This window comes from Ornithorhynchus anatinus, chromosome 16 (assembly GCF_004115215.2).
Source record: "Ornithorhynchus anatinus isolate Pmale09 chromosome 16, mOrnAna1.pri.v4, whole genome shotgun sequence".
Classification (NCBI taxonomy): domain Eukaryota; kingdom Metazoa; phylum Chordata; class Mammalia; order Monotremata; family Ornithorhynchidae; genus Ornithorhynchus; species Ornithorhynchus anatinus.
Window position 1 is genome coordinate 45172983 of NC_041743.1, and position 12795 is coordinate 45185777.

Below are 12795 nucleotides of genomic sequence, written 5' to 3' on the forward strand. Positions count from 1 at the left end.
AGCTCTGCCACTTGTCGGCTGTGTGACTCTGGGCAAGTCACTTAACTTCTCTGTGCCTCAGTTCCCTCATCTGTAAAATGGGGATTAAGACTGTGAGCCCCACGTGGGACAACCTGATTCCCCTATGTCTACCCCAGCGCTTAGAACGGTGCTCGGCACATAGTAAGCGCTTAACAAATACCAACATTATTATTATTATTATTATTATTATATTGGACTCTCCCAAATTTAGGACAGTGCTCTGATTATCCCAATGATAATGGTGTTTGTTAAGCACTTACTATGTATCAAGCACTGGTCTAAGCACTGAGATAGATACAAGCTATGGGGGGCGACGGGTGGAGGTCTGTCCCACAGGCTGGTGGACAAGCAGGGTAGTGCCTGAAGGGTGGTGGGGAAATGGACAGAATGTGAGTGAGCCATTGTGGAAAAGGTGGAGACAACAGAGGGGGTGGAGACAGCAGGGGGTGTTGGAGACATTAGGGGGTCAGAGACAATGGAGGGGATGAAGTATTACAAATTATTTATATTAATGTCTGTCTCCCCCTCTAAATTGTAAGCTTATTGTGGACAGTAAGCATATCTGCTGTTGTTTTGTACTCTACCAAATGCTAGTACAATGTTCAGCACTTAGTAAGTGCTCTATAAGCAGTGTGACTAAAGGATAGAGCACAGGCCTGAGATTCAGAAAAACTTGTGTTCTAATCACGGCCATGCCACTTGAGTGCTGTATGACCTTAGGTGAGTCACTTCACTTCTCTGTGCCTCAGTTATCTCCTCTATAAAATGGATATTAAGACTGTGAACCTCATGTGGGACATGGACTGGGTCCAACTTGATCATCTTGTACCTACCCTAGGATTTAGTACAGTGCCTGGAACATGATAAGTGCTTAACAACATGAAAAAAATACCATCAATTGATTGACTAATTGCAAAGAGACAGCAGACAAGGTGTGAATGGAACTGGGATAAAGAGTGAATTATGACCATAAGCTGTGATCCTTCTGTTCGGGCAAAGAGCAGGCAAAGACTTCATTCTCAAAACCTAAGCCAAACCAGCCCCTTCCCCTTCAACCTTCCCAGCAGCTTGTCCCACTAACATGAACCATTCCCTGTCAGCTCCCCCTCCCAATCAATCAATCAATGATATGAATTAAGCACTTGGGAGAATATGGTGAAGATCCCTGCCCCCTCCTTACCTGAGCAGATCACCATGGCTTCGTTTCCATGGGAACAGGGAGGCGCCCCCCCCAAGACGGTCACAGGACAGTTCCTTAAACTGGTCTCCGACCCTGAGCTGTAAAAGTGGTAGTCACAGACTGAGCCCCATGTGTCACCATGGGTCACCTCCACTGTTCCTGCGCACAGCCGGGGCCCCAAGACCAGCCGGGGCAGCCTGTCTCCTGGGAAACAGAAAGGACCCCCGCCATGAAAGACCTTCCTCCAGTCTGGCCCCTGCCTCGAGAAGGGTCACTAAAAGCCATCTAGGCCAGCCAGGCCTGCATCTGTTCTTAATTTGAAGTTTTCCAGAATGGAGCCTCGACTCCCTCCCTCTGGGATCTGTTCTCTAATTCACAGCCTGATCACTCACACTATATTCCTGCATTCAGAGGAAATTTCTTGCTATTTACTGGAAATCCCCTGGCCGGTGAGAGCATACTAAGGGCCAGGAGAGCCTGCCAACATCCTCCCCCAGAGACACCCACAAATCTGAGTTCTTTCATTTCCTTTCTCTTTCCTGGTTCCCACACTTACCTGAATGCATAGCAGGGGACTAGGGACTGGGGCAGGAGGAGACCAATGTGGAATGAACCATTCATTCAATAGTATTTATTGAGCGCTTACTATGTGCAGAGCACTGTACTAAGCGCTTGATAGTGGTGGTCCTGTGCTGATGGGACACTTCCCCTTCCTGCTGGAGTCTCAGCATTCACAGTAGAGGATCCTATCTGGGCTGCTCCCTACCTTCCCAGTGACCCCCACCGTCCCTCCAGGCTTGCTCCCTGCCTCCTGGCCAGAATTCCCGGCCCTAAGACCCATCAGCGGTCACGACGGTGCCACCGCCCATCTCACTGTGGACCTCAGGGAATCCCAGAATCCTTGGAGCTGGGCCAGATTTTCCCACGGGCCAGCCAAACTAAGACTTGTCTCTCTGGGATTCCCCATTGGTTTTTCTGATCCCTCAGAGGGCTCTTCCACCCATCTCAAGGAGGATCTGAGCTGCAGGGACCTGGGCCCGGTAGGGGGTTTGTGTCTCAGGAAGCTGCCACAAAACTAAGCTGTGGCTGAGGCCTGGGGCCCAGGGGGAAGCAGAGTTGTTGGGAGTTGTATGGGCCCCTGTGCTTCCCCTACCCCTACCCTCACTTCCACCCAGACTCCCAGGGGCTTCCCCACCCTGACATCATTCCAGACTGAAGGAAACCCCAGGGATGGCTGCAGGCCACAGCAGACCTCCTGGGCTCCTCCCTGTCCCTGGGTCAGCTCCCAAGGAAGCCCAGGGCACCCAGATCCACCAGGACCCTGACCAGAAGACCACTGTGGAATGAACCATTCAGAAACATGGAACGGGGTGGTCCTGTGCTGATGGGACATTTCCCCTTCCTGCTGGAGTCTCAGCATCCACAATAGAGGACCCCACCCGGGCTGCTCCCTGCCACTCCAGACTAGCCTTCATCAGCCACCCTTATCCCCCTCAAGAGCAGCGGTATTTTGACCCCGAGGCGGAAGGAGAGGGTGCCCCATTCACTCTCAGGAGCCCCCTTTGGTCAAAGGGAAAGGGAGCTGGGGCCGAGGGCTGGAGCACAGAGGGGCCCCATCTTTGCAGGTGTGGGGAGAGGACCCCATGGCTGTTACAAGCTGGGGGACTCCCAGCCTCGCTCATCCCAGAGCCCTAGAAAGAACAAACAGCCTCCATCTAGAATGAAAAGACCCCAAATGGTGGCTTTCTGCTCTGTCTGCTCTCTGAAGCCTGCACCTTCAGTCTGTGTCCCCTGTAAAATCCCAGATGCTTTTCATCCCATTTCCTCTAAATTACAATCTCCCTACAGGCAAGGAACGTGCCTACCAACTCTGTTACATTAGACTCTCCTATAAGCTTAGTACAGGGCTCTGCACACAGTAGGCACTCAATAAATACAAATGATTGATTGACTGAATACACCATGGAGAGTTGGAAGTTACTCTAGAGCAGAACCCCATAGCCTGAGGACAGGATGGGGCTAGACATGGTCACGTTCCCAGACACTCACCCATCCAGCGCCCACCGGGTCCTAGTGGCCTGTTCTGATGGTGGACCCTGAGTGCTGGGAAGACTAGGCCAGGGTGTTTAGTTGTCTCTGCTGGTCATTCTTCAGGGTGGGGCTCCCTCGGGGGCTTCCGGCAGGCCTAACCAGAGCCCTGCACTCCGGTGTCCTCATCATGTTCACAGTCATAAACCTGTTTCCATCCATGGTGTCTGCAGTCCCAGAGAGCTGCCTCTGTTCCCCCACAGGACAGACTGTACAGCCAAACATGCTCAGATCCCAGGCCGTAGTGGGCCAGACCAGGGGCACTGACTGCCGTCCTGCACCCCAGCTGCCTGCACACCATGGCCGCATCGTCCATGTCCCAGTCATCATCGGACACTGTCCCCCACTGTCTATGTTTCACCTCCACATGCCCCTCACACAGGTCCTGTAAAACAGACCACCCCCTCACTCAGTCACAGGGGAGACCCGACCCTGCTCTCCATATACCCCTCCACTGTGGGCTATGTGGGAGGCAGCCCAGTTCCTGGCCTTGTGTCTAGGTCTCCCAGAGGCCTGTCTGATGGATTAGGGACCTTGGGCCAAAGCAGGGTGGTCCAGTGTCCACTCCCAGAGGGGACTGCCCCAGTTGGTCCAGGCTGGGATCCGAGAAAAGAACCAGGTTCTGATTGGGTGTGTGGCGAGCCCGGGACGGGGACTTTTGGTCATGGAGGTTGCACTGGAGGAGTGGGGAAGAAGGGAAGTAGGGCAATGGCAGGCTCAGGGGATGGAGAGGGGGAATGAACTGTAACAGGGAAAGGGACAGCATCAGGAATTAGTTCTTCCTCCACAACATTTCCAGAATCTGTTCCATCCTCTCCACACAGTCACTACACTGCCTCCACCTTGACTCCTGCTTCCACCTCCTCACTGACCTGCCTCTATCTCTCCTTCTTCATACTTGGCTCTGCTGCCCGATCTTTTGCTTTAAACTTCACTTTATGCATGTGTCCCTTGCTCCTCAAAAACCTCCTATTGTTACCCATCCCTCCCAATAACAAGCAGAAACTCCTCACCATCAGCTTTAAGTCAACCAGTTCTTCCTCTGGTACCAATCCTTGCTTCTATCGCACAAAACCCCACCTTACACTCTTTGTTCTTCTCAAGTCCACCTACTTTCATTACCTCCTTTCTAGAAACCCTTTTCATGCTCTCTTCCCTTCCTGGAAACTCTCTACCCCTTCACATCCAGCAGGCCACTGCTTTCCCCATCCTCAAAGTCCTTCTGAAATTACACATCTTCCAAGAGGCTTTCTTCACTAATTAATTTCTCATCTCTCCAATTTGTATTTCCCAATTGCCATTCCCATCCTTCTCTGGCATCCAGTACTTAAGAACTCAAAATCCCCAAGTATGTCCAAGTACATGTTGTTCCTAGTCCATATTTATATAATTTTATTATCTTTCCTATCTGTAACTTATTTAAGTTCCTGTTTCCCTCACAAAATTGTGAGCTCCTTACAGGCAGCATTCATGTTTATTAATTTCTGTTGCACTCTCCCTTAATAGGCACTCAGTAAATACAATTGATTGACTGGATTAGGACAATGAGGACATTTCTCCATCAGCAGGGCCTCAGCCTCCTAAACCTCTACCTCCTTACTGGAGTCCCCTGATACTGTGATGCCTCTCTCCCCTCTGGCCACAACTCCAGGCTGAGCTTTGGCAAAACTGTTTTCATCACTGGTTTGTGCGCTCCCCCTGCCTACCTAGCCATATGTCCAGACCATGGGGACAGAGACTTACCTGGGACAACCAGCAGGGCACTGAGGACCAGGACATTGAGACCCTGAGCAGAGGGTTGTCCCCCCACGGGCATTCCAACCCCAGAATCTCCACCCATCTTGTCAGTGTCCACTCGGTGGAGTCGCAAAGCATTTGAGAGTGGGAGTCAGGAAATGGGAGGGAAATTTATAGACCCAGCCACCCCCTGCATGGTGCCCATGGGTAGGAGCCAATAGGAGCCCCCTTTACCTTTTCAGATGTTATCAGAACTTCCATCTGCCCTGAGCACAGCTCCCAGGGCCAGTTGGATCTTGAACCCCCCAGTATTCGCCATATATTAGCAAAGAGGCTATGTGACAGCTCACAACCCCCTTGCCACCGGGACCTCTCGGGATAGGGGGTTGTTACTGCATCTCCCCCCTTGGGGTCTGCCACCCAGCCCATCCCTCCCAACCCATGGCCTGACTAATGACTGTCTCTAACCCCCAGGAACTGGCCTTATTCACACCCGTGGCACGCCCAAATGGACACCCCCCCCAACCTTCACCACCCCTCATCCATTCCCCCAAACTCCCATACTTTCTCTGAAATCCTCCAAGTCAGGTCTCCCTCAGCCCAGGCCCCCAGATGCTCTCACTGCCCCCAGCTCCCAACCTTGGGTCTCCCTTTGCCCCTTCATTCCTGGGTGACTTATCTTCTCTGTGATTGGTCGGGCCCTCATGGGCTCTATCTGCTGTTCTCATGATGTGACTGTATTGTAAATCTGTGGGCTTGTGTGTGAAAGTGTTTGTATTTGTGGGCATGTGTGTGTAACTGCTAGTGTGCATCGTTAAGGTGAAGAATATCTGGACGCTCTGGCTCTATAAGTTCATTAAGGCAGTTCAAGTCTTTGAATCTGGGGGGAAGATGGCACAGTTAGAGTGAAATAAACTGGATGTAGCCCCGCTGTTCCTTCCTCTCTGGTGAGAGACGCGAGCTTTTGCCCCTAGCGAGAAGCTTCTCGCATCCCCGTGGGTCCGATTGTGATCTGCTGGAGCAGCTGTGACATCTCCACATTCACAGGGAGGTTTGGGGCTGTTCCAGACCCACAACTGGACCAGCTATGCCTGTAGCTAGAGGGGGCTGGGCTCACATCTCCAGTGCCCCAGGGACTAGTCAGAGTCCGACAGGGACCACAGACTCTCACCTTCACCTTCCTAATCTATCCCTGGTGAGTGTCTAAAACAGCATTGAGCTGGGCCAGAGGGGCCATCGAGTGGGCTGGACCAGCTCGACCCTAGGCAGGGCCATGGAAGCACAGGGAGCCCATCAGAATCTGACTGCAGACAAAAGTCTCTAAGGAAACAAAGGTTCCAGGCTTGTCCTGGGTCTCCCTGGTGGGAACGTCAAGGTTCCTGAGCCCCGGGGTAGGGCGGACCAGAGAGCAGGGGGTGGAGTGGAGGATGGGGGCCTCAGTGTAGCACTCAGAGCACATCTCTGTTCTGCCTGGGGCTGCAGGAAAGAAGGTTCAGAAGCCCGTGGGCCTGTGGAGGAAATATGGAGGGCCACGAGAATCGGGGAGACTTCCATACATTCAGTTTCCTCTGCTCTATTAGACCATGTTCTGACAGTCCCTGATGGTCTTGAGAATGGGATGGTTTCTCTCCCTCCAAAGTCCTGGGGCAGACATCACTCCAGGGCAAGCCCCTCCCTATAGTGTGACTTCTGGAAAAGGGGAGGAGGAAAAGGGGCAGGGAGAGAAATGATGGAGCCATTGGGCAGAGGAAGAGGGCTTTGGAGGGACAGTGAGGATAAGTGATAGGACAGAGGGTAAGGTAGGAGTGAATTAACTTGTTGGTTGATTGGGGGAGGAGAGACCGGAGGGGGGAGGGGGGTCCTGTGATTTCTCTCTCTCTCTGAACAAACTCCGCCCACAGCAGGCATCGAGCACAGACAGAACCCAAATCCTCCAGAAATCTTGTCGCCAACACTGCCTCCCCCCAGCTCACACCAAGCAGCACATCACTGTCGTGACCACAGCAGATTCCTCCTGGATCTGCTGCGCTCTGTAGCACTGAGAAGGCCACATCGTATATCACTGCTACAACGCTATGTTGGTAGTTCGTGATATTACAAGATAATTGTAGTGCTATTATTGGCCCAGTGCCCTCACCTGTTTTTCATCCTCCTTCAACGCTGCTAGAAAACAACTTCACACACCACCCATCCCGGAACCACTCGGCCCCACTTACCCAACTCTCACTCGTGCGGCTGTGCCCGAGGCCACAGGTGCAGACAGAGCCTCCAGGTGGTCTCACGATCAATCACGGACGCTGGATTCCTCCCCTGCACCAGCTCCTCACAGCTGCTCCCTAAACGTGGTCACCTAGGGCAAACCTGGAAACAACCAAACTCATCATCACAAGAAACACAGCAGGATGGAACAGATGCAAACATCTGGCCAAAGACAGCTCAGGAAACCATGGGGGGAGGGGTTGGGAGTTTTTCCTGGGGTGGGCGGGGATATTGCACAATAATGATGAATAACATATAACGCTGGTATTTGGCAAGTACTGTACTAGCCGCTGAGGTAGATACAAGATAATCAGGAAGGACTCAATCTGTGTTTCAAATAGGGCATGTTGCTACAAGGGCACCCCACCAGGATGCATGAACCCTCCTACCTGACCCGCCTCTGTCCTTGAGCAGAGCCTTGAGGAGAAGCTCTGCCCAGGGAGATAAAGGGCTGAGGGGCTCCAAGGAAAAGAGGGACTGGCAGGCAGAGGAGGTCAGACAAGCAGTGCCACAGACCCAGTGATATAGACAGACACACACACATGCAGGCAGAGAGCAGTTAATGTGGCAGAGTGCCAATGGTCCATACCCACGGTGGTGAGGGAGGGCATGGTGCCAGGAAGAACGATTGGGGCTGAAGAGCACAGGACATCCCATGGGTGGGAGAATAATGAGGGAGGTGCAGGGAGTTGGGGCTGGGTCTCTAGGAGGGGAACCTGGGAATGGTCATCATCCAATCAGAGGGTCTTCAGCTTCCCCTACTCAGAGTCTCACCTGGAATTACTGAAGCACCACCAGAAGTTGTTGACCCAGGTCCGAGCTAAATGTGAGCCAAGGAAGTTCCCATAATTTCCTGGTGTTTTAAGGATGCTGGATACACCCTCCTCATCTCCTACTTCTGGTCACTATTTCCCCCTCACAGCTCGATACCATCACCCCATCAGCATAGTCACCCCAGGAGCTGCGACAAAAGGCGAGTCTGTGCATTGCTGTATCGGGTCGTTGTCCCCAGTGCTACTGTCTGCATCCATGGAGATATAGCTGTGGCCCCTGCCTGACCCCAGCTAGAGAGTGCGGACCTCCCCGAAGCTGGGACCAGGGCTGAAGGTGTAACCGGAGAGAACCGGAGTGGACAAGAAAGAGCAAGGTTAGGATTGGTGTTCTCTAGAGGTCCTAATCCTGCCCCTGCCATGACCACTGTGCCTCCTGGGGTGGATCGCCTGAACTCTCCATGCCGATTACCCACGAGTCGATAGGAAAGCTCGGCCCTCATCACCGGGACACAGTCTCGGCAGGACACCAGGCAGGCGCCGGGGAAGAACTGTGGGCGGGGGAAAGCAATGAGCCCAAGTCAGCGGACCTTTCTCTTACTTCATTTATTCCTATTAATGTCTCTCTAGAAGAGACTATAAATTCAGTATGGGCAGGGAAGCTGTTATTAATTCTATTTAATCATGCTCTTCTTAGAGTTTGGTACAGGGCTCTGCACATAGTGAGTACTCAATTTAATACCATTGATGGATGGATTGATCTCACTGGTACCAGGCAGGACAGAGGGAATAAAGGGAAATGAGACACCTACACTGTCCCACTCCAGGATCTGATCTCCCTGTCTCCGGGTCAGAGAGGGAGACCAGGAGTGAAAAGGCCTGGACAGCCATTGGGAGAACTGTGCTCTCCATAGCAGAGGGCACACAGCTGCAAGGGCGGGGCCCCTCTGTATCCTTACTATCGCACTCCAGGCCTGCCCCGTTCCCTTAACCCAAGTCCCAGGGAGACTCCACACCGAAAATCCTCTCACCACCCCCGGCCCTGATGCAGTACTGACACACACGGAAAGCCTGAAGAGAAGTATTTAATGGGCAAAATGGCCAATGCCAAAGGCTAGGGGTGTTCACTCAGGCCTGGGAAAGGCAATTCCCCAGAACCAGCTGGAAACAAGCCCCACACCAGCTGAAGCTCTCAGGGTAGAATATTGAAGTTGGGGATGTTTACTTGGGGACCCTTGTTGAAGTAGGCAAGATGCAGAACACAGTCCAGATGAGGGGTGGGGCAAAGTCCCAGGAGTTAGTCTCTGGGCTCAGCGGCCCTCACAGGAACATTCTGGAGTTTAGCATCGTCATGACCTTGGTCCTCGGGGGTCAGCAATGGGTCACCTGTTCCTGTCCCACGGTCCTCAGCCTCCCCTCGGGACAGCAGTTTCCGACCTGAAACCAGCAATAGGGAACCAGGGTGGAGTGGTGGCCGAGTGTCCACTCTCCCCGCCAGCCCTGGACACAGTCTCTCGCTCCTCCTGCTGCACTATTGGGGTCTTTGGGGGAGAAAAGGAGCCTGAAGGGGAAACCCGGAAACTCATCCCAACATTGGACGGGAAAGAGAAACCCCATTATCTGCATTTCCCGACACCTGGCACCCCGCCCCTTTGTTCTTCCCTGCCACCCCACAACTTCTGATCTTCCCCATTGCCTCTACCACCCACTGGTGCCGTACAGCCCCAATCTTCCCCATTCCTCCCTGGCCCTCTGGAGGTCTCAGCTGATGCTGAGAAACAGCGTGGCTTAGTGGAAAGAGCACAGGCTTGGGAGTCAGAGGTTATGAGTTCTAATCCCACCTCTGCCACTTATCAACTGTGTGACTTTGGGCAAGTCACTTGACTTCTCTGTGCCTCCATTACCTCATCTGTAAAATGGGGATTAAGGCTGTGAGCTTCCCATGGAACAACCTGATTACCTTGTATCCACCCCAGCGCTTAGAACAGTGCTTGGCACATAGTAAGTGCTTAACAAATACCATCATTATTATTATTTCAGAAAATGACATGGCTGTGGTCCCCTCAGCTCCTACAATGGACTAAGGGATGGGCCTGAGACTGGGGCCCGTCTGAGTCCCAAGAACACCCTGGAAACACACTACCTAGGAGGGAGAATCCCACCTTTTTTCCCACCTCTCCCTTTCCTTTTCCTGGGGTTCCATAATGCCCATCATGGTGGGTGTCGGTGGCAGCTCAGATACTGTGAGGACAATGAGTATGGTTGAGGGGAGAGTCCTCATCCCCCTTAATCCGCGGCAGGGGGAAGTTACCTGGGACGGGGGCAATTTGGAGATGGTCCTTCTAATACCTACAGTAGATAGGAGGCAGGGCCTGAACAGGGGGCAGGACCTGGGCCAGGGGTAGGAAGGCACTGGAGGCCATGAAGACTTTCCTAGAAATGCTTTCCTCAAATAGACAGGACAGTCCTTGTCCCCTTCCCTCCTTCCACCAAATTTTGATGCTGGGAACCCTGACATAGTTCTGCTCAGGTTCCAGACACAGGGGTCACTCGGTTCTCTTCTAGGGGAAGCAGCATGCCTCAGTGGAAAGAGCCTGGGCTTCGGAGTCAGAGGTCATGGGTTCGACTCCTGGCTCCGCCACTTGTCAGCTGTGTGACTGTGGGCAAGTCACTTAACTTCTCTGTGCCTCAGTTTTTTGGCGCAGTGGAAAGAGCACGGGCTTTGGAGTCAGGGCTCATGAGTTCGAATCCCAGCTCTGCCACTTGTCGGCTGTGTGACTGTGGGCAAGTCACTTAACTTCTCTGTGCCTCAGTTCCCTCATCTGTAAAATGGGGATGAAGACTGTGAGCCCCACGTGGGACAACCTGATTCCCCTATGTCTACCCCAGCGCTTAGAACAGTGCTCGGCACATAGTAAGCGCTTAACAAATACCAACTTTTTTTTTTCAGTTACCTCATCTGTAAAATGGGAATTAACTGTGAGCCTCATGTGGGACAACTGATTACCCTGTATCTACCCCAGTGCTTAGAACAGTGCTCTGCACATAGTAAGCGCTTAACAAATACCAACATTATTATTATTATTCTCCTTCCCCTCAGCCCAGAGCCCGGCCCCCCGCCCCGCCCCCAGTCCTCACCAGAGCACTTCACCGCCGCATCCTCTTTGTGCCCGCAGTCACTCTGCCCCATTGGCTTGGCGGGGCAGTCCCACAGCGAGGCTTCTTGGCCCCTGCAGGTCACGTCATCCAGCCAGATGGGCCCAGTGCCCTGACCATATATGGCCTCCCCAAGGGCAGCCACGGCCGAGCCACAGTCCAGCTGTCGGCACACCACCTCTGCGCTCCTCAGGTCCCAGGAGTTGTCACACACAGTGCCCCAGCTGCCGTTGTGCCACACCTCCACGCGTCCTGAACACTCGGTCTCGCCCCCAACCACACGGACCTTGTGCCGCTCTGGAAAGAGACACCCGGCCATCACTGCCCAGATGGAAAGGGTTTGGGTGGTGGAACAGAAAGGACTGAAGTGTAGGGGGAAGGACGGTTGGTGCCGTGGAAAGGAGAGTGGGAGATGCTGACCTACCGGAGCACTGGGCAGAGTCGGGGCACTCGATTGCTTTCTGCCCTGTGGAGACAGAATGGGAAGATGCTGGGGCTGAGTGACAGTCCTTGGTGAGAGGAACCCTTGGGCCAGGGACAGACACACTGAACTGCCTAGTGGGACAAGCTGAGAACTTCAGATACTTTTTGATCATTGATTAGCTAGCACAGATGAACTACTAGGGTCTAGGCAAAATGGAGATAGGCCTTTTCTATCTGAATTCACCCACAGCCCTTAGGAATGATTCAGCCTGTAATGTACCAGTGTGGCTCATCGACTCCATCAAAATTGATCAGCTTTTAACCCTGAGCTTGTAGCTGACACTAATTTTGCACTAATTAAATTGATTAAACTCTTTGTACATCTTTTTTATTACTCCTAAAAATCCATTTATTTGAAAAGAGAACAAGCTAAACTTTTCCATTGTCACCAATGAAAAAAATCTGTTTTCAAATAGGGATTTCTGATCATGTGATCATTCCACTACTTTAACAACTTGGAAGTCCCTGTAGTTTGAGATGAATGGGAAAAGGCAGGAGACTCAAATAATTCTAAATTCCGGCTGACCTGGGAAAGGGGACACAGACGGTCCCACCACCACCCTGGGGTTGGAGCGGATAGATCAGATGTCCTGGACCCACCGTGAGGGGCCTCAGCGGGACCAGGCCCCACCAACGGACCACCTGGAAACCAATCACCAGGTGAGATGCAGCTGAGGGTCCCAGAATAACGGGGCCATGAAGACCCAGGGTTCCCAGCTGTAGAGGTCACCTCTTGTTACCAATGGCTACCATGTCCAAGGCCAGAGGAGACTCCACTGATCTCTGTGGGAAAGGCAGAGCGGGTAGGGGGCACTCCGGCTTAGACACAGGTGAATATACACTCCTGGCAAGATAGACTGACCAACTCTCCACTTTGAATCAGGGTGAAGATCCCCGTGGGGGCCAGGACCAGGTCAAGGCCTCACTGCACATGTTCCATCCAGCCTGGCAGACAGGAATTTGGGCATAGCCTGGGCATCAACATCCTTTTCCCTCAGGCGCTGGTCGAGCTCCAGGAATCCCTCACCACCCCCACAGGTATGAGTCGAGGATGAAGTAGCCCCTAAGTCTCCTGCGGCCCCAGACCCTGGCCAGAGGAAG

At 52.9% G+C, this 12795-nt stretch overlaps 1 protein-coding gene across 1 annotated transcript in view; it reads right to left on the reverse strand.

The window, feature by feature from the left end:
* The window catches only part of LOC100087280 (deleted in malignant brain tumors 1 protein-like), a 72072-nt gene that overhangs the window by 48269 nt on the left and 11008 nt on the right, over positions 1–12795 (reverse strand). The window contains 5 exon segments of the mRNA XM_039914274.1: positions 1202–1405; positions 3392–3674; positions 9356–9492; positions 11194–11508; positions 11636–11677. Of these exon segments, the coding sequence (XP_039770208.1) occupies positions 1202–1405; positions 3392–3674; positions 9356–9492; positions 11194–11508; positions 11636–11677 (981 nt within the window).